We start from the raw sequence: 21,940 nt of genomic DNA on the forward strand, positions 1-21,940 counted from the left end.
ACACTCAATAAAGAACGTCATTATTACTTAAGGCAGTTCTGGGTTCTGAGGTTGTGACATTCAATGGCTACTTTGTGTCTGAAATTGTGCGAGCTAATGTGGCAGAGGTTGATAGATTCTTGATTGGTCAAGGAATGAAGGGATATGGGGAGAAGGCAAGAGGTTGGGGTTGAGAGGAAAATTGGATCAGCCATGATGAAAAGGCAGAGCAGACTCAATGGCCTAATTCTGCTCCTATATACTATGGTCTCAAGGTCTTTATTAGTTAACTGCCGTACCTAATAGAGTAGCCACTGAGTGTATGATTATGGTCTTCTGGTGCTGCAACACATCCACTTCAGGGTTTGACGTGTTGTGGATCAGAGATACTCTTCTGCACAACACTGTTGTAACGTGTGGTTATTTGAGTTACTGTCATCTTCCTGTCAATTTGAACCAGTCTGGCCATTCTCCTCTGACCCTGCCCATTAACAGGGCAATTTCACCCACGGAACTGCCCCTCACTGGATTTTTTTGTTTTTGTTTTTCGCACCATTCTCTGTAAACTCTAGAGACTGTTGTGCATGAAAATCCCAGGAGATCAGCTGTTTCCGAGATACTCAAACCACCCCATCTGGCACCAACAATCATTCCACAGTCAAACTCACTTGGATCCCATTTCTTCCTCATTCTGATGTTTGGTCTGATCAACAATTGAATCTCTTGACCTTGTCTACATGCTTTTATGCATTGAGTTGCCGCCACATGATTGACCGATGAGATATTTGCATTAATGAACAGTTGTACTGGTGTACCACATAAAGTGGCCTCCGAGGATAGGATCCTCTGTAGATGCTGTCCGGCTTGCTGAATAGATCAAACATTTTCCACTTTTAGATTTCAGCATCTATGTTGTTTTACTTCCTGGTTACCTGGCCCTCACCATGTCGCCATTTGTGGGAACATGATTTGTGCAAATTTGCTGACAACATTACTTCATCAACAACACTAGTTAGTTACACTGGACCACAAAGATTTTGCTTCCTGAATACTTTTGGGTCTATCTTATGGATATTGGACTGCTGATTATGAAAATCACCATAGCATTTCCCTATCTTGCACCATTTTTAATCACCTGTATTTGTTATTTCAATTCCTATTTCAAGCCAGAATAACTGATGCCAAGATTAAGGCAGGCATTCTTTGTGGGTCCACAAATCAAACAGGTCATCAATGACAGGCAACTTGAAGAACTTCCGGTAGGACTGGAGAAAATCACATGGAAGGCATTCAAGGATGTTGAAAGTTTTCTTGGCAACTACAGAGCATCAAACGACGTGCAGCTGGTTGACAGCATGCTTCAAGCATACAAAACCATGAAGTGCAACATGTCACTAAAGATTCATTTTCTGCATTCCCATTTAAGATTTCTTCCCTGCAAACCTTGGCACTGTCAGTGACGAGCATGGTGAAAGGTTTCACCAGGACATTGTAGTCATGGAGAAACGGTATCAGGACAACTGGAATCCATCAATACTGGCTGATTATTGTTGGACACTTAAGCAAGAAGCCTCAGACACCGAGTACAAATGAAAATCATTAACAAAACATTTCTAGCTTAGCTGAACTATTGCAAAGCATCAGCACCATTATGCAACTAAATTCATTATATTCAATAAAAATTAATTTCTTGTTCCTCCAAATTCCTACGTGATGCAACTAGTCCAAAATTTTATTTGTGTTTAGCTTCAAGAGCTCTATCATAACCACTAAAGAAGTCTAAGGTAGCAACAGTGTTGAAAAAGGTTTGTTGTCCAGTTTTATCATTAAGGTTGTTCAGAAGTCCTAAGACTTCGCAAGCTACACTTAGACAGATACCAATATGTTACTGCTTGGAAAAAATGTTCACTAAAGGATATCGAGGTTGCCTCTCTGGTAGTTCGGCTCTGAGTGAATCTGGTGAAATGTCCTGGAAGGAAAAAACATTGGTTTAATTATGCCTGTATGGACTGAGAATAGTTGGGATTACTACAGTTCTCCTGGTAAACTCTCCACTGTACATTTGTCCTTACAGTGTTTGCCTATTTTAGAGAAATAAAAACTGTAGGGATTTAGGACTGAACTGGAGATCCAGAGCCTGGAGGGATCTATATTGACAAAATTCATCACTGATGTTCTCCTCTTCGAAGGATCAGCTCGCCCAGTGCTTGGCTCGCTTCAGGAACGGCTTGGGAGACACGCACCCCTCGGGGCTGGGAGATCGGAAGTCAGGGAATGGCCCAGCTCCTCACCGATTTCGCTGAATGAAGCATTGGGGGAGACTGAAACGTCGAGTCTGGGACATCGAGACAGCAGGTGATTTATTTGCTAATCACTGGCTGCCGTCAGAGGAAGGCACCTCTACTCAAGCAATCCCCCCCCCCCCTCTCTCTCTCTCTCTCGATGGAGAGAGAGCCTGTCTGAGATACCAAAGTGTTAGGATAGACTACAGTTTTGATGGACTCTGGGCCAAGGTCTCTTTGGGGCTTTTGCTATTGCTTGCACAGTGAGGTGTGTAGGGGGCAGAAAGTGTTTCTACTGGTGCGAGTGGGGAGGGGGAGGAGGGTCGATGCTTTTGTTGCTGCTTGTGAAAAGGGAGGCAGGAGGTGGACTTCAGGGCTCTGACGTTTCGATCATTCATTCTGTGGGGGTTCTTGTTTTGTGGCTGTCTGTGAAGAGTACAAATTTCAGGATGTATACTGTTTACACTCCCTGATATTAAATGTACTTTGAAACTTTTTGGACTTCACATTTTACTCATCAGAACAGCAGAATCTTCGAACTTTGTTGAGGGACTCACCTCATGTTCCTCCTCCAACACCATCTTCTGGCTTTCTTTGTCAACTTTAACTAGAAGGAGAGGGGGACATGAAATGTTAACGCTTGAAGACAGACGAGACCCTTCCACAGAGAGAGACACAATGGTGGCGTGGGAGTTAGTACGACACTATTACAGTTCACAGCTTTCCGGAGTTTTGGAGTTCAATTCCAGCACTGCTTGTAAGGAGTTTGTACGTTCTCCCCGTGAACGTTTCCCCCCACATTCCAAAGGTGCACAGGTTAGTTGGTTAATTGGTCACATGGGTGTAATTGAGGGAGTGGGTTGGGGGAAAGGTTGGTACTTTATCCCTCGGAGCGTAGAAGACTAAAGAGCGTTCTGACAGAGGTGCCTAACATCATGACAGAGACAGATAGGTAGGTGGCACGGTAGTGTGGTGGTTAGCACGACGCTTCACGGTACAAGTGACCTGGGTTCAATTCCCGCCGCTGCCTGTAGGAGTTTGCAAGTTCTGCACGTGACCATGTGGGTTTCTGGTTGGTAGGTTAGTTGGTCGTTGTGAATTGTCCCATGATCCGGCTGGGATTAAATAGGCAGCTTGCTGGGCGACACAGGTATTTGGCCCAGAAGGACCTGTTCTGCACCGGATCTCTAGACGAACAAGCAAACTGGTACATCTTTGGACAGTGGGAGGAAACCAGATCACCCGGAGGTAACCCACACGTTCACGGAGAGAACGTACAACCTCCTTACAGGTTGTGGCGGGAATCGAACACCCATCTTACAACTGGCCGCTCTAAAGCATTGTGCTAACTGCTACTCTAACACACCGCAGGGATCAGTGGGTACAGGCGTGAGTTACGCACTACGTGTGAGTGAGTCCTCTGTTGGGGTCAGTCACCCGTGTACACCCTCAGTGGTTATGGCTGTGTCAGAGGGCCATACGTAGCTCTGGACCGGGTAAGGCCAACATCACTCCGTCCTTGCAGGAGATGCAAGAGCCATTCATTTACGGAGCCACACACCCATTACCGTTAGGAAAGAGGTACAGGAGCATCAGGACCAGGACTGCTAGGCTGGGCAACAGCTTCTTCCCTAAGGCTGTGAGATTAATGGATACCCTGTCACCACCGAGACCTCAGCACTAGGACAGCGAGCTGTTTACTGTTTACGGTTTACCTGTGCTGTGCACAGCATGTATTGTCAATGATATTTTATTAACTTATTTATGGTAATCAAGATGGATTTTTGAGGGGTCGAGGCATGAAGAGTTACGGGGAGAAGTTAAGAGATTTGGGCTGAGAGGAAAATTGGATCAGCCATGATGAAATGGTGGAGCAGACTTGATGGGCCAAATGGCCTCATTCTGCTCCTATATGTTATGGTAATTTTTGTTAATGTGGTGTTTGTGATATATGATTAGTGGGCGCACTGTGGACCGGAGGAACGTTGTTTCGTTTAGTTGTATATATGTACAGTCAGATGATAATAAACTTGAACCCACATTTGAACTGGATACGTTATCGGTGTGGGGGACAAGAGCACTCATTTCCAATGTGGACAGACTCCACGAGAATGATTCACTGGGTTGCTGGCAAGTGTATGGTCTGATATCCCATCTCCATGCTCCCTCCGCACCACTGCCCTCTTCCCCCCACCCACAGCCCTGCCAGGAGGCAACCCAAGGACCACTGGCCAAACCCACTCGGACATCAGATCCAGTCCAGGACCTTGAATCGTTCAATAGGCCCCGTGGAGGGGATATTGCCCCGACCACCCACCCACTCCAGTTACCCACTCTGGGGTAGAGGGACTGAGTTTGGGGTAGATGTTTCCATCCTCCCCGTGAGCAACGCAACACTGGCTCAATGCAAAGGGTGAGGTCACCAAAAGCCCACCTTCTGTCCCATTCCCTGGCACTGGGGTCACACTGGAAGCTCCAGGGAGGTGGGGATGATCACCTGAGGGGAGAGAATTTCATCACAGGGTGACCCCCCACTCTCCCCCATTACCACAAACCCAGCCCCCTCACTCACTGATGATGGCAGCGTTGGAGGTCTCCTTGCGGAAGCGGAATTTCTTCAGCCGGGCCAGGAGCTCGGAGTCCACGTCACAGACGACCAGCGAATCCGACTGACCAGAGGGTGTGATGGAGAGGAACAGAGCAGAGGAAAGAAATCACAGTCAGCCTCCAGGTAAAGAAGCGGAATAAAGGCACCGATTATTTTCTAAACGGGGAAATGTTTCAAAAATAAGAGGTGCAAAGGGTTTTGGGAGTCCTAGTGCAGGATTCCCAGAAGGTTAATTTGCAGGTTAAGTTGGTGGCATTTGAGGCAAATGCGATGTTAGCATTCATTTCGAGAGGACTAGACTATGAAAGCAAGTGCGGTCTATCCAGGGTTTCATAGAGCTGCAACATTACCTCATGGCTCTTGTACTCTATCCCCTGACTAACGAAGCCAACACACCACAGGCCTCCTTAATCACCCTTGTGCAGCAACTTTGAGGGGTCTATGGACATCAAAGTTCAAAGTAAATTTAGTATCAAAGTACATACCGTAGATTCCGGACTACAGAGCGCACCTGATTAAAAGCCGCAGGCTCTAATTTTAGAAATAAAATCAATTTTTTAATTGTAAAGGCCGCACCGGATTTTAGGCCGCACCGCTACTTTTAAATATACATACGTATCGGTAACACAAATTACGTTGCATATACTTTTTTACTGAACAACACGAACAACATTCCAATATCTCCTAGCGACTGGTAAAAATATATATACTGCAGCCTACCAGGAAAAGTTATTGATCGACTTTAACTTAAAAGCAGCGTTTTCGCTCGGGTCTGACGCGCTTGCGCAACGCGATCGGGTCTAATCGGGTCTGACGCGCTTGCGTAACGCGATCGGGTCTAATCGGGTCTGACGCGCTTGCGTACGCGATCGGGTCTAATCGGGTCTGACGCGCTTGCGTAACGTGATCGGGTCTAATTGGGTCTGACGCGCTTGCGTAACGCGATCGGGTCTAATCGGGTCTGACGCGCTCGGGTCTTGCTTTTCTTCGAGTATTTTCCATGTTGATGAGGGTGAGTACAAATGACTGATTTACAATAATTTAATTGTGAAAGTGCGCTTGATTTATCATACAATTTCATTGGACCTCTGTGAACTACTCATCAATTTTATTGGTCTACTGTTACGAGGCAAAATGTTTACGAGGCGGCATGAAAAAAAAACATGTATTAGCCGCTCTGGATTATAGGCCGCAGAGTTCAAAGCTGTTCAAAATGTGGGGAAAAAGTAGCGGCTTATAATCCGGAATCTACGGTATATGTCACTAGATACAACCCTGAGATTCATTTTCTTGTGGGCATACTAATTAAATCCATACTAGAATAATAACCATAGTAGAATCAGTGAAAGCTTGCATCAACTTGGACTTTCAACCAGTGTGCAAAAGACAAGTGTAGGAAGTGCAAGTAGAAAAAGAAAGAAATAATAATAAATAAACAACAAATATCAAGAACATGAAATGAACAGCCCTTGAAATTATTCTATTAGTTGTGAGAACATTTCAATGATGGGGTAAGTGAGGATGATTGAAATGATCCCCTTTTGTTCAAGAGTCTGATGGTTGTGGGGCAAGAACTGTTCCTGAACCTGGTGGTGTGGGACCTGAGGCTCATTGTGATGAATGAAGTTACCCATACCAGTTCAGGAGCCTGATGGTTGTGGGGTAATAACTGTTCCTGAACCTGGTGATGTGGGACCTGAGGCTCATTGTGGTGAGTGAAGTTATCCATACTGGTTCAGGAGTCTGATGGTTGAGGGGTAATAACTGTTCCTGAACCTGGTGGTGTGGGACCTGAGGCTCATTGTGGTGAGTGAAGTTATCCACACTGGTTCAGGAGTCTGATGGTTGTGGGGTAATAACTGTTCCTGAACCTGGTGGTGTGGGTCCTGAGGCTCCTGTACCTTCTTCCTGATGGCGGCAGCGAGAAGAGGGTATGTCCTGGGTGGTGGAGGTCCCTGATGATGGATGCTACTTTCCTGTGATGACGCTCTGTGTAGATGTCCTCAATGGGTGGGAGGGTTTTACCCATGATGAACTGGGATGCATACACGACTTTTATAGGATTTTCCGTTCAAGCCACTTGGTGTTTCCATACCAGGCTGTGATCCAGCCGGTCAATATTCTCTCCACTGCACATCTATAGGAGTTTGTCAAAGATTTAGATGGATCCCGAGCTTCCTTTGTTCCTCCGCACTGCCAAGAATCCTGCCATTAGATCTGTGTTCTGACTTCAGTTTCCACCTTCCAAGCGAATCACTTTACACGCCAGGTTGAAACCCATCTGACACCTCTCAGCCCTGTCATTGTCCTGTTGTAACCTACAACAACCTTCTACCCCATCCACAGATGACCAACGAAGAATGATTCAGTAAGGAATAAAGTCCTAACCTATTCAACCTATCTCTATAATTAATGTCCTCAAGTCCCGGCAATGTTCTTGTAAATTTTCTCTGTGCTCTTTCAAACAAATTTACATCTTTCTGCAGGTATCATTCTCGTGAACCTCCTTTGAACCTTTTCAAACCTCAGAACATCCTTTCTTAAATAAAGGGCCCAGAAGTGTTCACAATAGTCCATGAGGCCTCACCACAGTGCCTTATCAAAGATTCAAAGTGCATTTATTTTTCAGAGTATGTACGCCGTGTACAATCACGAAATCTGCCTTCCCCTCAGACAGTTGCGAAACAAAGAGGGAACCAACCCATTCAAAGGAAAACATCAAACATCGAACATCCCGCGAGGGGAAAAAATGCACAAACGGCAACAAAAGCGGTGAAAAACACTGAATATAAAACACAAAATCAAAAGGCACTTTTCAGTTCAGTTCAGCTCAGTTTTGTCAGCAGCCTGCCCCGATTTAAAAATCACCCTAAAGTAGCAACAAAAAAGCCAGTCCTGGTGAAGGGTCTCTGCCAAAACGTCGACTGTTTACTCTCTTCCATAGATGCTGCCTGGCCTGCCGAGTTCCTCCAGCATCTTGCGTGTGTAACAAACCAGGAGAGTGACTTACTGACACAAAGCCATGTCGACTCTTCCTAATCAGTCCCTGTCCATTCAAATTCTAATACAGCAGCAGTAACCCTTGGGGATGGAAATATTTTGGATTTTGGAATGCATCATGAGATTGCTTGGGATCGCCAACTCAGGGTTTATTAGCTACTAGTAAGCAGTCTTCGTCTTACACGTGTTGAAAACGTATATGCACTTAACAATAAAAATTATTACATACCGCAAACTCCGCATGCATTATATTTTCATTATATTAATGGTAAGTAATAATTGTTTTACTGTTAATTACATAAGTGTGATGAACAAGTGTAAGACGAAGATTGCTTACCGATAGCAGATAAATTCAGAGTCTGAAATGATGCCGATCCACACCCTTGTCTTTCAGCGTCACCAAGAGGTCACGGCCGCCATCATCATGAGGAAACGTGGGAGATGGGTTGGGCACGAGATGAGAAGAGGGGCCAACTCCATCATCATGACGGCACTTCATTGGACCCCTGAGGGGCGGAGGAAACACTGGAGACCAAAGACAACTCGGAGCCGTACCGGAGAGGCAGAAATGAGGACCCTGAACCTCACCTGGGGCACAATAGAGAAGATGGCCAAGGACAGAGATGCAGGACCTCCAATGCTGTGCTAAACGCCAGTGGCATACCGGGCAATAACTACAGTATCAAAAACAACACAGCAGCTTCAGGAGAATACAGTACCCGATCAGCTGTCAGTCTCCACCTACAACGCCGTGTTTTCAATAAAAGGTTACAGTACAGTACTTTCTTTTAGGTTTTATGTAAGATTGTAGACATTGTAGACTTGTTGCGGTGTTAAATTTTCATTTAAAAAATTTTAATGGCATTATGTAAGGTGCAGGTGGTGGGGTGGAAATACGTTCTTACCAAAGGAGGATTAAGATGCTCATTCCCTCCATTAGCCAGTGGGTCACCCTCGGGCAAAGTGTGGCACCTGCTTAGCCCCCTCCTCCCCAAGTCAAGTCAAGTCACTTAATATTGTCATTTCGACCATAACTGCTGGTGCAGTACACAGTAAAAATGAGACAACGTTTTTCAGGAGCATGGTGCTACATGAAACAGTACAAAAACTACACTGAACTACATAAAAACAACACAGAAAAGCAAAACTACACTAGACTACAGACCTGCCCAGGACTGCATAAAGTGCACAAAACAGTTCAGGCATTACAATAAATAATAAACAAGACAATAGGCACAGTAGTGGGACCAGGCAGAAAAATGGTTCAGCACAACCAAGAAGGGCCAAAAGGCCTGTTTCTGTGCTGCAATGTTCTATGGTTCTAGAGGGCAGTAAGTTGGTGTCAGTCCAGGCTCTGGGTATTGAGGAGTCTGATAGCTTGGGGGAAGAAACTGTTACATAGTCTGGTCGTGAGAGCCCGAATGCTTCGGAGCCTTTTCCCAGATGGCTGGAGGGAGAAGAGATTGTATGAGGGGTGCATGGGGTCCTTCATAATGATGTTTGCTTTGTGGATGCAGCGTGTAGTGTAAATGTCCATGATGGCGAGAAGAGAGACTTCGATGATCTTCTCAGCTGACCTCACTATCCGCTGCAGGGTCTTACACGAGATGGTGTAATTTCCGAACCAGGCAGTGATGCAGCTGCTCAGGATGCTCTCAATACAACCCCTGTAGAATGTGATGAGGATGGGGGGTGGGAGATGGATTTTCCTCAGCCTTCGCAAAAAGTAGAGACGCTGCTGGGCTTTCTTTGCTATGTAGCTGGTGTTGAGGGACCAGGTGAGATTCTCCACCAGGTGAACACCAAGAAATTTGGTGCTCTTTACGATCTCTCCCGAGGAGCTGTCGATGTTCAGCGGGGAGTGGTCACTCAGTGCTCTCCTGAAGTCAACAACCATCTCTTTTGTTTTGTTCACATTCAGAGACAGGTTGTTGGCTCTGCACCAGTCCGTTAGCCGCTGCACCTCCTCTCTGTAAGCTGACTCATCGTTCTTGATGATGAGACCCACCATGGTCGTGTCATCGGCGAACGATGATATGGTTCAAGCTGTGTGTTGCAGCACAGTCATGGGTCAGCAGAGTGAACAGCAGTGGACTGAGCATACAGCCCTGGGGGGCCCTCGAGCTCCTTGTGATGGTGTTGGAGATGCTGCCTCCGATCCGGACTGACTGAGGTCTCCCAGTCAGGAAGTCTAGGATCCAGTTGCAGAGGGAGGTGTTCAGGTCCAGTAGGCTCAGCTTTCCAATCAGTTTCTGAGGGATGATTGTGTTGAATGCTGAACTGAAGTCTATGAACAGCATTCGAACGTACGTGTCTTTTTTGTCCAGGTGGGTTAGGGCCAGGTGGAGGGTGGTGGCAATGGCGTCGTCTGTTGAGCAGTTGGGATGGTACGCGAACTGCAGGGGGTCCAGTGAGGGGGGCAGCAGGGTCTTGATGTGCCTCATGACGAGCCTCTCGAAACACTTCATGATGATGGATGTGAGTGCAATGGGACAGTAGTCATTGAGGCAGGACACTGAAGACTTCTTCGGCACAGGGACGATGGTGGTGGCCTTGAAGCACGTTGGAACGGTGACGCTGCTCAGGGAGATGTTGAAGATGTCAGTGAGAACATCTGCTAGCTGGTCTGCACATCCTCTGAGTGCTCTACCAGGGATGTTGTCTGGTCTAGCAGCCTTCTGTGGGTTGACCCTGCACAGGGTTCTTCTCACATCAGCCACAGTGAGACACAGCACCTGGACATTTGGAGGAGGGGTGGACTTCCTTGTCGCCACGTCATTTTCCGCCTCAAAATGAGCATAGAAGTTATTCAGCGCATCTGGGAGGGAGGCATCACCCGCTCAGTCAGGTGATGTTGTCTTGTAATTGGTGATGTCCTGGATGCTCTTCCACATGCGCCACGTGTCGCCACTGTCCTGGAAGTGACTGTGGATTTGCTGGGCATGTGCACGCTTTGCCCCTCTGATGGCTCGGGACAGTTTGGCCCACCACCCCGAGCAGGGTCACATGAAGCCGTGGGAGAGGGTGGTGGATGGTCGTATGAGCAGCCGGTGCATATCACAGGTCCTGGTTATGCAGCCACTGACACCAGGCAGACAATCTCGGAAGAGTATTGATAATGCTTAGAATGATCTGTGGTGCACAGAGGTCTGTCCATCGCAAGGAACCTTCTTAGCGCCTTCTGGTATATTCCATTTGTGACGTTATGTCAGCATTCAAAAAAATTCGGATTTCAGAGGTTTTCAGCTTTTGGAATTTCAGATAAGACTTATCTCCAAACCCTTAGAATTCTGTCCAAGAACTTTCTCACTACTGATTTCAGGCTCACCAGCCTATAATTTCCTGACTTGTGCTGAGAGCCTTTCTTAAACAGCAGAACATTGTCTATCCTCCAATGCTCTGGTACCTCACCTGTCACTGAGGATGATTTAAATGTCTCTGCTAGGGCCCCTGCACTAGCCTCCTACTGGGTCACCTTGTCAGGCCCTGGGGAATTATCCGCTCTAATTTGCCTCAGACAGCAAACGCCTCCTCCTCCTCTGCAATTTGTATTGTCCATGTCCTCGTTGCTGGATTGCTTCACATCTATAGACTCTGTATGCATCTCCCAGAAGCAAAAACTCAATTTAAGATCTCCCTCATCTCTTTCAGCTCCAAGCATAGATTACCATTCTGATCTTCCAGAGGGCCAATTTTGTCACTTTTCTATCCTTTACCTCTTATCATATCTGTAGAAGCCCTTAGGATTCTCCTTGTCTGCTAGGGCAACCTCCTGCCTTCTTTTAGCCTTCCTGATTTCTTTCTGAAGTGTTGTCTTGCATTTCCTATACTCCATAAGCACCTCATTCGCTCCTTCCTGCCTATTCCTGCTAAGCACCTCCCTCTTTTTCTTAACCAGGACCTCAATATCTCTCAAAGACCAAGGTTCCCTAAAACTGTTATCCTCTTTTATTCTGACAGGCACATACAATCTCTGCAATCTCGAAGTTTCACTTCTGGAGGCCTCCTACTTCCCACGTCCGTCTTTGCCAGAAAACAGCCCATCCCAATCCATACTTGCCAGATCCTTTCTGATAACATCAAAACTGGCCTTTCACCAATTTAGAACCAGACCTATCCTTCTCCACAATTACCTTGAAACTAATGGCCTTGTGCTAAGTGTTCCCCTACACAAACTTTTGTCCTCTGCCCGGTCTCATTCCCTAATAGCAGATCAAATATTACACACTCTCTCATAAGGACTTCTACGTACTGATTGAGGAAACTTTCCTGAACAAATTTGATTAACTCTATCCCACCTCATCCTTTTTACAGTATGGGAATAAGTGGAAAATTAAAATCATCTGCATAACAACTTTGGGTTTCTTGTGACAGCCTGTGATCACTCTACAAAACTGACAAATCCCTCACCCTGTTTGAGTGCTCTGTAATACAGCCCCATTAACGTGATCAGACCTTTCTCATTCCTCAGTCTCACCCATAAAGCCTCACTAGACAAGTTCTCCAGTCTGTTCTGAGTGAGCGTTGCTGTGACATTCTCCCTGACTAGTAACACCACACCTCCACATTGAATCCCTCCCATTCTATCACATCTAAAACAACAGAACCGAAACATTGAGGTGCCAGTCCTGCCCCTCCTGCAACCAAGTCTCAATAATGGCCGCAATATCACAATTCTCTGTTCTGATCCAGGCCCTAAGTTCATCTGTATTTCTTACAATACCTCTTGCACTGAAATATACGCAGCTCGGAACATTGGTCCCACTATGCTCGACCTTTTGATTCCTGACTTTGTAGACTTAACAACGTCTGTCTCCACATCCTCTCCGATAATTGTTCTGGTGCTCTGACTCCCATCCCCCTGCAACTCTAGTTTAAACCCTCCTACCCAGCACTAGTAAACCGTCCCGCTAGGATATTAGTCTCCCTCCAGTTTAGGTGCAAACCGTCCCTTCTTGCACAGGTCCCACCTTCTCTAGAAATCTGACACCCTTCCTCCTAACCGACTCCTTAGCCACAGGTTAGATTGTATGATCTTCCTATTTCTGGCTTCACTAGCACGTGGCACGGGTAGCAATCCTGAGGTCACTATGCTGGAGGTCCTGTCCCTTAACTTAGCACCCAACTCCCTGAACTCCCTCTGCGGAAACTCGTCCTACCCATGTCATTGGTACCTACGTGGACTACGACTTCACCCTCCCACTTAAGGATGCTGTACGCTCAATCCGAGATGATCCTGACCCTGGCACCCAGGAGGCAAGGGACCATCTGGGGATCACAGAACTTCCTGTCTGTTCCACTATCCCCATCACTGCAGCTCGCCCCTTCTCCCCGCTCTCCTTCTGAGCCACATGGCCAGAGATCTGACCGCTGCGTCTTTCTTTTGCTCGGTCATTCTGCTCAACGATATCCAAAATCTTGTCCAACCTGTTGTTGAGGGTAATGGCCGCAGGGGTACTCTGCACTGACTGCCTATCCCCTTTCCCCCTTCTGACTGCCACCCAGCACCTTGGGTGTAACTACATCCCTGTATGTCTTCTCTATCAACCCCTCAACCTACTGGATAATCCGGAGTTCATCCAGCCCCAGCTCCAACTCCTTAACATGGCTGGTGCGCTAAAGACTGAAACTGATAGACGGTTACACTCTAAGGAAACTGAAAGATATAGATGGACGCAGCAAAAAGTTGGGAGTCTTAGAGTTTTACAGCACTATGGCATAGAAACAGGCCATTCGGCCTATCTAGTCTATGCCAGATCATGTACCTATCCAAAGGCATTATTATATTGAATGACAGCGCAGGTTTTGATGAGCAAGTGGCCTCCTCCCACCTGAGTTTCTCCTAAGAAGAAGGAAAGAAAAATTATTGATAGAAGCTGTAAACTGAGCTCAAGGAGAATCAATGGGGGCAGGGAGGAGGGACGAGGTGAAGAGATTCTGAACTGAGACGGCAAAGGGAAGATGATGTGAAAGTGAATCCCAACTGTGCAGAACACAGTGTGGTGGTCAGCACAACTCTCTACAGTACCAGCAACCCAGGTTCAATTCCCACCGCTGTCTGTAAGGAGTTTGTACGTTCTCCCTGTGACTGCGTGGGTTTCCTCCGGCTGCTCCGGTTTCCTCCCACAGTCCAAAGGCATTCTGGTTGGTGGGTGAATTGCCTTTGTAAATTGTCCTGTGAGTAGGCGAGGGTTAAATTGGGGATAGCAGGGCAGTGAGGCTCAAAGGCCCGGAAGGGTCCGTTCCACATGGTATCGCAATAAATAAATCACTCACATCAAAACCATCTGAAGAGATGAAAAAGAGGGAATTTAATATTTAAAAGGCAGGCTCCATATGTGCAGAGGAAAAAGCTGAGCATTCCCGGAATTTTCAAAAGATTTGTGAATTTTGAAAGTTAATATTCTCTCTCCCTCTCTCCCCCTCTCTCTCTCTCTCTCTCTCTCTCTCTCTCTCTCTCTCTCTCTCTCTCTCTCTCTCTCTCTCGCTCGCTCTCTATCTTTCTCTCTCACTATCCTCAGTCCTTCTCTCCTCCCTCTGCCCCAGTGAATCCAGGCACTAAATACACCTGGTAACTGACCAGAACCATTCCAAATATGGTCACACCAACAGTACGCAGGGGTTCCCGGCCTGGGGTCCCCGGAGCCCTCTGTTAATGGTAGGCCCATGGCATAAGGAAGGTTGGGAACCTCTGCTCTACAGTTTGGCCACCCGTTCGCTGAGTCACGGGAATAAGATGGGGAAGGACGTGGGCTGAGAACAGCCGTGGTTGGAAAATCCAAAAGAATGGAGTTATCAGCCAGAGTTTGTGACCAGAAACATGTTGCCACCGAGAGATAGAATCAGTCACTTCCGCTAGTCACCAAACCATGAATATCCAGGAAGCACAGGCCCGGTAGAGGCAGATTGCAAACATATTTAAATTTCCGGAACACTATAAGCACAAGAGAATCTGCAGATGCTGGAAATTCAGAGCAACACACACACACACACACGCACAAAATGCTGGAGGAACTCTGCAGGTCTGGCCGAGACCCTTCATCAGGACCCGATGAATACTGATGAAGGGTGTCAGCTGAAACACGACTGTTTATTCCCCTCCATGGATGCTGCCTAAACTGCTGAGTTCCCCTTGCATTTTGTGTGTGTTGGCCTGAAATATCGACTGTTTACTCCTCTCCATAGATGCCGCCTGATCTGCTGAGTTCCTCCAGAACTGTTCAGGGTTAATGAGCAGTCTATAAGCACATCACTCCGCACGAGGTACAAGGTTGGGTTTATAATGTGGCAGCGTACCATGTTTTCTGCAACTTTATCGTCAGCAAGCCAGAGATCTTTAGTGCAAGGGTTCCCAACCTTCGTAATGCTACGGACCCTACCATGAACTGAGGCGCCCATGGACCCCAGATTGGGAACCCCTGCTTTAGTAGATCAGAAAATTCAGCGCCTTTCCCCCTCCCAAGTCCCTGCTCCTCACTGCTGTGCACAATTTTCAGAACCAGAATCAGGTTTAAAATCACTGACGTATGTCATGAAATATTGTTGATTTGTGACAGCGGTACTTGGAACACATAATATTTTTAAAAATCTAAATATTACAGTAAATATATATAATTAAATTAAGTAAGTAGTGCTAAAACAGAGGGGGGGAAAAAGAAAAGGAAAAAAGTGGTGAGGTGGTGTTCGTGGGTTCTTTGTTCATTCAGAAATCTGATGGCAGAGGGGAAGAAGCTGTTCCTAAATCGCTGAGTGTGTGCCTTCAGGCTCCTGTACCTCCCACCCGATGGTAGCAATGAGAAGAGGGCATGTCCTCGGTGATGGGGGTCCTTAATGATGGATGCCATCTTTCTGAGGCTTTGCCTTTTGAAGGTGTCCTCGATGCTGGGGAGGCTGGTGCCCAAAAGTGAGAAGTGAAGCGCATAAGACTACAGAGACCCACCTGAGGCTATTTCTGCTCACGGGTGTAGCGTCAACGAAAGAGATATCAAGGGACACTTTCTATATCTGAAAGGGGAAGAAAATGCCTGATAAGAAATGCAATTTGCTTACCATGACGATTCCTCAGTATGGCCGTACTTAATCTAACTCAGCCTCGCCTTGTGACAGGATGCTCGAACTGTCAGTTCCTCAAAACTGATGGAAACAGATAACGTATGCCGCAAATTTGCATAAAGCAGCTTTCTAGCTGAAAGCAGAGGCTGAGTTTCCAAAAGGCTCCTGTGCCGAATGACTGTCGGGAGCTTGCTCTCTGCACTCAGAAACTAAATGGCTCCTGCCTGGCGAGTGCTCCTGCAGGCAAGATCCAGATCTCAACGTCCTGTCCTGCTTACCACAAAGCCGCTTTGGAGAAACGCAACGGAACTCTTGCTGATGTAACGGCCAAAGGGGAAGTTACAGTCCTTCTATGCCAAGCCGAGTTTTAAAATTCAACTGTCTCCTCCAAATAAAGGGAGGAGAGTCAAAACGCCTGCTGCCACGAGCAAAGGTCGCTCTCAGTTGATTTCTCATCAGATTAGTCTTCTTTAACCAAGGGGAAGAAAACCAGAGGGGAGACAGATTCCCTGTAGTTACCAACAAAGCTTTTCCTCAGCTGAGCCAGACCGGCTTCTTCGAACCACCGTCTCCTTCATCCAAGCCGACCTCATTGGTGTTCCTTCGGCATGTGACACATTCCATCCCTCCAGCGCCAGATGAACCCAGACTTTACCACGGAGAGCGCAAGAGGAATCTTACGAGCACGCACTAAATCAGATCCAGGACCAGAAAGCACCTGCCTGCAGTTCAGGGTGAGGAAAGGGTTAAAAACATACTAGGAATCCTGAGTTACCCAAACAGGAAACTGTGTGACGGTCAGGAAGGGGAAAGGGCTCAAGGAGCCAGTGCAGGGTATCGCAGCGGCCACCCCCCTCAACAACAGGTACACCACTCTGGGTACTGTTGGGGGGGGGGGGGGAATGATCAAACAGAGAAAAGCCACAGAGGTCAGGTCTCTGACTGTCACTCGGGAGGGAAGGGGGAGAGAAGAGGTGAGCTATGGTGATAGGGGATTGGTTAGCTAGGGGAACAGAAAGGAGGTTCTGAGGACGAGAATGAGATTTACTGACGGTACGTTGCCTCCTGGGCGCCAGGGACAGGATATCTCAGATTGAGTCCTCAGCATTCTCAAGTGGGAGGATAAGCTGCCAGAGGACATGGGCCGTGTAGCTATTAATAACATAGGTAGGAAGAGTGCAAAGTGAGTTCAAGGAGTTGTGTGCTAAGTTAAAGGGCAGGATCTCCAGGGTTGTGATCTCAGGATTGCTACCTGTACCATGTGCTAGTGAGGCCAGAATTAGGAAGGTTGTACAGTTTAACACGCGGCTAAGGAGTTGGTTAGGAGGGAGGGCGTCAGATTTTTGGATCATTGGGCTCTCTTCCAGGGAAGGTGGAAGAGAGACGGTTTGCAGCTGGTAGTGGAGAAATTGTGACAAGTCAGGAATCAAAAGTTTGAGCATGGTGCGACTAGTGTCGTAAGAAAGGTGGATGAACTCAGGTCATGGATCAACACATGGAATTATGATATTGTAGCTGTTAGTGAGACTTGGTTGTGGGGGTGGGGGCAGGGTTCCGTTGTTTTAGATGCGGCAGAGCGGGAGGGATTAAAGGGGGAGGAGTGGCACTACTAGTCGGGGAAAATGTCACAGCGGTGCTCAGTCTGGACAGGCTGACTATATTATAGACCACACAACAGTCCGTGGGAACTAGAGGAATAACTTTGTAAAGAGATTGCAGACTGTTGCAAGAAACATAAGGTTCTTATAGCAGGTGATTTTAACTTTCTACGTATTGACTGGGACTCCCATACTCTGAAAGGACTAGATGGGATCGAGTTTGTCAAATGCGTTCAGGAATGTTTCCTTAATCAGTAGGTAGAAGTCCCAAAGAGAGAGTGTGTAATACTTGAGGGAGGTTTGTGTAGGGGAACACTTTGCACCCAGTGATTATAATGCCATTAGTTTCAAACTAAATATGCAAAAATATCGGTCTGGTCCTCAGGTTGAGATTCTAAATGGGAGAAAGGCCAATTTTGATGGTTTGAGAAAGCATCTGGCAAGTGTGGATTGGGACAGGTTGTTTTCTGGCAAAGGTGCACTTGGTAAGTGGGAGGCATTGAAAAGCAAAATTTTAAGAGTACAAAGCCTGCATGTGCTTGTTAAAACGAAAGGTAAAGATAACAGGTCTAGGGAACTTTGGTTTTCAAGAGATATTGAGGCCTTGGTTAAGAAAAAATGGTGCAGGGAGCAGGTAGAGACAGGTTGGAACAAATGAGGTACTTATATGGTATAGCAAAACGCAAGAGACTTCAGAAAGAAATCAGGAGGGCTAAAAGAAGGCATGAGAATGCTCTAGCAGACAAGGTGAAGGAGAATCCAAGGGGGTTCTACAGATGTGTTAAGAGTAAAAGGATTACAGGGGACAAAATTGGTCCTCCGGAAGATCAGAATGGTGATCTATGCGTGGAGAAGTTGGGAGAACTTTTAGCATTTGTACCTACTCAAGAGATGGACGTGGAGTCTGTAGACGTGAGACAAAACAGCAGCGAGGTCAGGGACCCTGTACAGATCACAGAGGAGGGGGTGTTTGCTGTCTTAGGCTGGATAAATCCCCAGGGCCTGACAAGGCATTCCCTCAGACCCTGTGGGAGGCAAGTGCAGAAATTACAGGGCTCCAGCAGATCATCCTTAGCGACAGGAGAGCCACCAGAGGACTGGAGAATAGGTAATGTTGTTCCGCCATTTAAAAAAGGCTCTAAAAATAAACCGGGAAATTACAGGCCGGTGAGTCTGACATCAGTAGTGGGAAAGTTAGTGGAAGGTATTCTAAGGGATCGGATATGTGAGTATTTGAATATGCAGCGACTGCTTAGGCATAGTTAACATGGCTTTGTGCATGGTAGGTCATATCTAACCAAACTTATAGATGTTTCTTGAGGAAGTTAACAGTAAAGTTGTTGAATGCAAGGCAATGGACATTGACTGCATGGACTCTAGCAAGGTATTTGACAAGGTCTCACATGGGAGGTTGGTCAAGAAGGTTCAGACGCTTGGCATTCAAGATGAGGTAGTAAATTGGATGAGATATTGTCTTGGTGGGAGAAGCCAGAGGGTGGTAGTAGAGCGTTGCCCCTCTGTCTGGAGGCCTGTGACTGGTGGAGTGCCGCAGGTATCTGTGCTGGATCCGTTGTTATCGGAAATCTACGTCGGCGATCCGGATGATAATGCGGTTAACTGGATTTGCAGATGACTCCAAGATTGGGGATGCAGTGGACAGCGAAGAAGACTGTCAGAGTTTGCAGAGGGATCTGGACAAACTGGAAAAACGGGCTGAAAACCGGCAGATGGAATTTAATGCAGACAAGTGCAAGGTGCTGCACTTCAGGAGGACCAACCAGGAGAGGTCTCACACAGTGACTGGCAGGGCACGGAGGAATGTGGCAGAACACAGGGGTCTGGGAATACACATCCATAATTCATTGAAAGTGGCGTCACAGGTAGATGGGGTGGCAAAGAAATCTTTTGGCACATTGGCCTTCCTATATCAAAGTATTGTGTACAGGAGATGGGGTGTTATGTTGAAGTTGTATAAGACGTTGGAGAGGCCTAATTTGGAGTATTGTGTGCAGTTTTGATCACCTACCCACAGGAAAGATGTAAATAAGGTTTAAAGAGTACAGAGAAAGTTTACAAAGATGTTGCCGGGCCTGGATGACCTGAATTCAAAGGAAAGGTTAGGATTTTATTCCTTGGGATATAGAAGATGGAGGAGAGACTTGATAGAGGTATTCAAAATGACAAGTGGTATAGACAAGGTCAATGCAAGCAGACTTTTTCCACTGAGGTTGGGTGGGACTACAACTAGAGGTCATGGGTTAAGGGTGAAAGGTAAAAAGTTTAAGGAGATCATGAGGGGAAACTTCTTCACTAAGGCAGTGGTGAGAGTGTGGAATGAGCTGCCAGTGTAAGTGGTGCGTGTGAACTCAATTTCAATGTTTAAGTGAAGTTTGGATAGGTACAGGGATGGTAGGGGTATGGAGGGCTATGGTCCAGGTGCAGGCAAGGGGAGAAGCAGTTTAAATGCTTTGGCTTGGATCAGATGGGCCAAAGGGCCTGTTTCTGTTCTAGACTCTATGATGCTATGACCCTAAATAGGGCTGGGCACAATTTTAGGGAAATAGTGGTAAACCATAAAACTCTGGTTGGGCCACAGCTCAAGAATAAAGTCCAATATCAACTAACATGAGGAAATCTGCAGATGCTGGAAATTCAAACAACAACACACACAAAATGCTGGTGGAACACAGCAGGCCAGGCAGCATCTATAGGAATGTCCTGACGAAGGGTCTTGGCCCGAAATGTCGACAGCGCTTCTCCCTATAGATGCTGCCTGGCCTGCTGTGTTCCACCAGCACTTTGTGTGTGTTGTTGTTCCAATATCAGTTATTTTATTTTGGGGAAGATCAGAGGGTAGGAGGTACAGAAGCCTGAAGGCACACACTCAGCAATTCAGGAACAGCCTCTTCCCCTTCGCCATCTGATTCCTAAATGGACATTGAATCTTCGGACACTACCTCACTTTTTTGTAATATACAGAATTACTGTTTTTGCACGTTTTTTCTTTTAATATTCAATATACATAATTAATTTACTTATTTATTATGTTTTATTTTATTTATATTTTTCTCTCTCTCTGCTAGATTTTGTATTGCATTGAACTGCTGCTGCTAAGTTAACAAATTTCACGTCACATGCCGGTGATAATAAACCTGATTCTGATTCCGAACCAGAATCTTGAGACCCATTTCCAACCTGATTTTCCCAATCGACTTGCATGTTGAAATCTCCCATGACTATCATAACTTTGCCCTTTTGATGCGCCTTTTCTATATCCTGTTGTAATCTGTGGTCCACCTCCCAGCTATTGTTGGGAAGCCTGTATATAACTGCCATCAGGGTCCTTGCAGTTTCTTAACTCAGCCCACAAGGATTCAGCATCTTCCAATCCTATGATAGATAGATAGATAGATAGATAGATAGATAGATAGATAGATAGATAGATAGATAGATAGATACTTTATTCATCCCCATGGGGAAATTCAACATTTTTTTCCAATGTCCCATACACTTGTTGTAGCAAAACTAATTACATACAATACTTAACTCAGTAAAAATATGATATGCATCTAAATCACTCTCTCAAAAAGCATTAATAATAGCTTTTAAAAAGTTCTTAAGTAGTTTACTTAAATACATTGAGTCCTAACCCCGGCACTTTAACATATCTTACTCCTGGCGGTTGAATTGTAAAGTATTGATCTCTTCATCCTGTCTGAGGAGCATTGCATCGATAGCAACCTGTCGCTGAAACTGCTTCTCTGTCTCTGGATGGTGCTATGTAGAGGATGTTCAGGGTTTTCCATAATTGACCGTAGCCTACTCAGCGCCCTTCGCTCTGCTACCGATGTTATACTCTCCAGTACTTTGCCCACGACAGAGCCCGCCTTCCTTACCAGCTTATTAAGACGTGAGGCGTCCCTCTTCTTAATGCTGCCTCCCCAACACGCCACCACAAAGAAGAGGGCGCTCTCCACAACTGACCTATAGAACATCTTCAGCATCTCACTACAGACATTGAATGACGCCAACCTTCTAAGGAAGTACAGTCGACTCTGTGCCTTCCTGCACAAGGCATCTGTGTTGGCAGTCCAGTCTAGCTTCTCGTCTAACTGTACTCCCAGATACTTGTAGGTCTTAACCTGCTCCACACATTCTCCATTAATGATCACTGGCTCCATATGAGGCCTAGATCTCCTAAAGTCCACCACCATCTCCTTGGTCTTGGTGATATTGAGACGCAGGTAGTTTGAGTTGCACCATATCACAAAGTCCTGTATCAGTTTCCTATACTCTTCCTCCTGTCCATTCCTGACACACCCCACTATGGCCGTGTCATCAGCGAACTTCTGCACATGGCAGGACTCCGAGTTGTATTGGAAGTCTGATGTGTACAGGGTGAACAGGACCAGAGAGAGCAC

The 21,940-nt window shown here is 46.4% G+C and overlaps 1 protein-coding gene across 1 annotated transcript; it reads right to left on the minus strand.

Annotated features, from left to right (window-relative positions):
* Window positions 1-1,849: 1,849 nt before the first annotated feature.
* Window positions 1,850-16,445, minus strand: LOC140736616 (glia maturation factor gamma-like). The gene is made up of 4 exons (XM_073062435.1): window positions 15,919-16,445; window positions 4,834-4,930; window positions 2,819-2,868; window positions 1,850-1,948 (listed from the first exon to the last, which is right to left on the minus strand). The coding sequence occupies exons 1-4, from the start codon at window positions 15,919-15,921 to the stop codon at window positions 1,865-1,867; spliced, it is 234 nt and encodes a 77-aa protein (XP_072918536.1). The 5' UTR covers window positions 15,922-16,445; the 3' UTR covers window positions 1,850-1,864.
* Between the last annotated feature and the right edge of the window lie 5,495 nt (window positions 16,446-21,940).

This window comes from Hemitrygon akajei, chromosome 12, assembly GCF_048418815.1.
Source record: "Hemitrygon akajei chromosome 12, sHemAka1.3, whole genome shotgun sequence".
NCBI lineage: Eukaryota > Metazoa > Chordata > Chondrichthyes > Myliobatiformes > Dasyatidae > Hemitrygon > Hemitrygon akajei.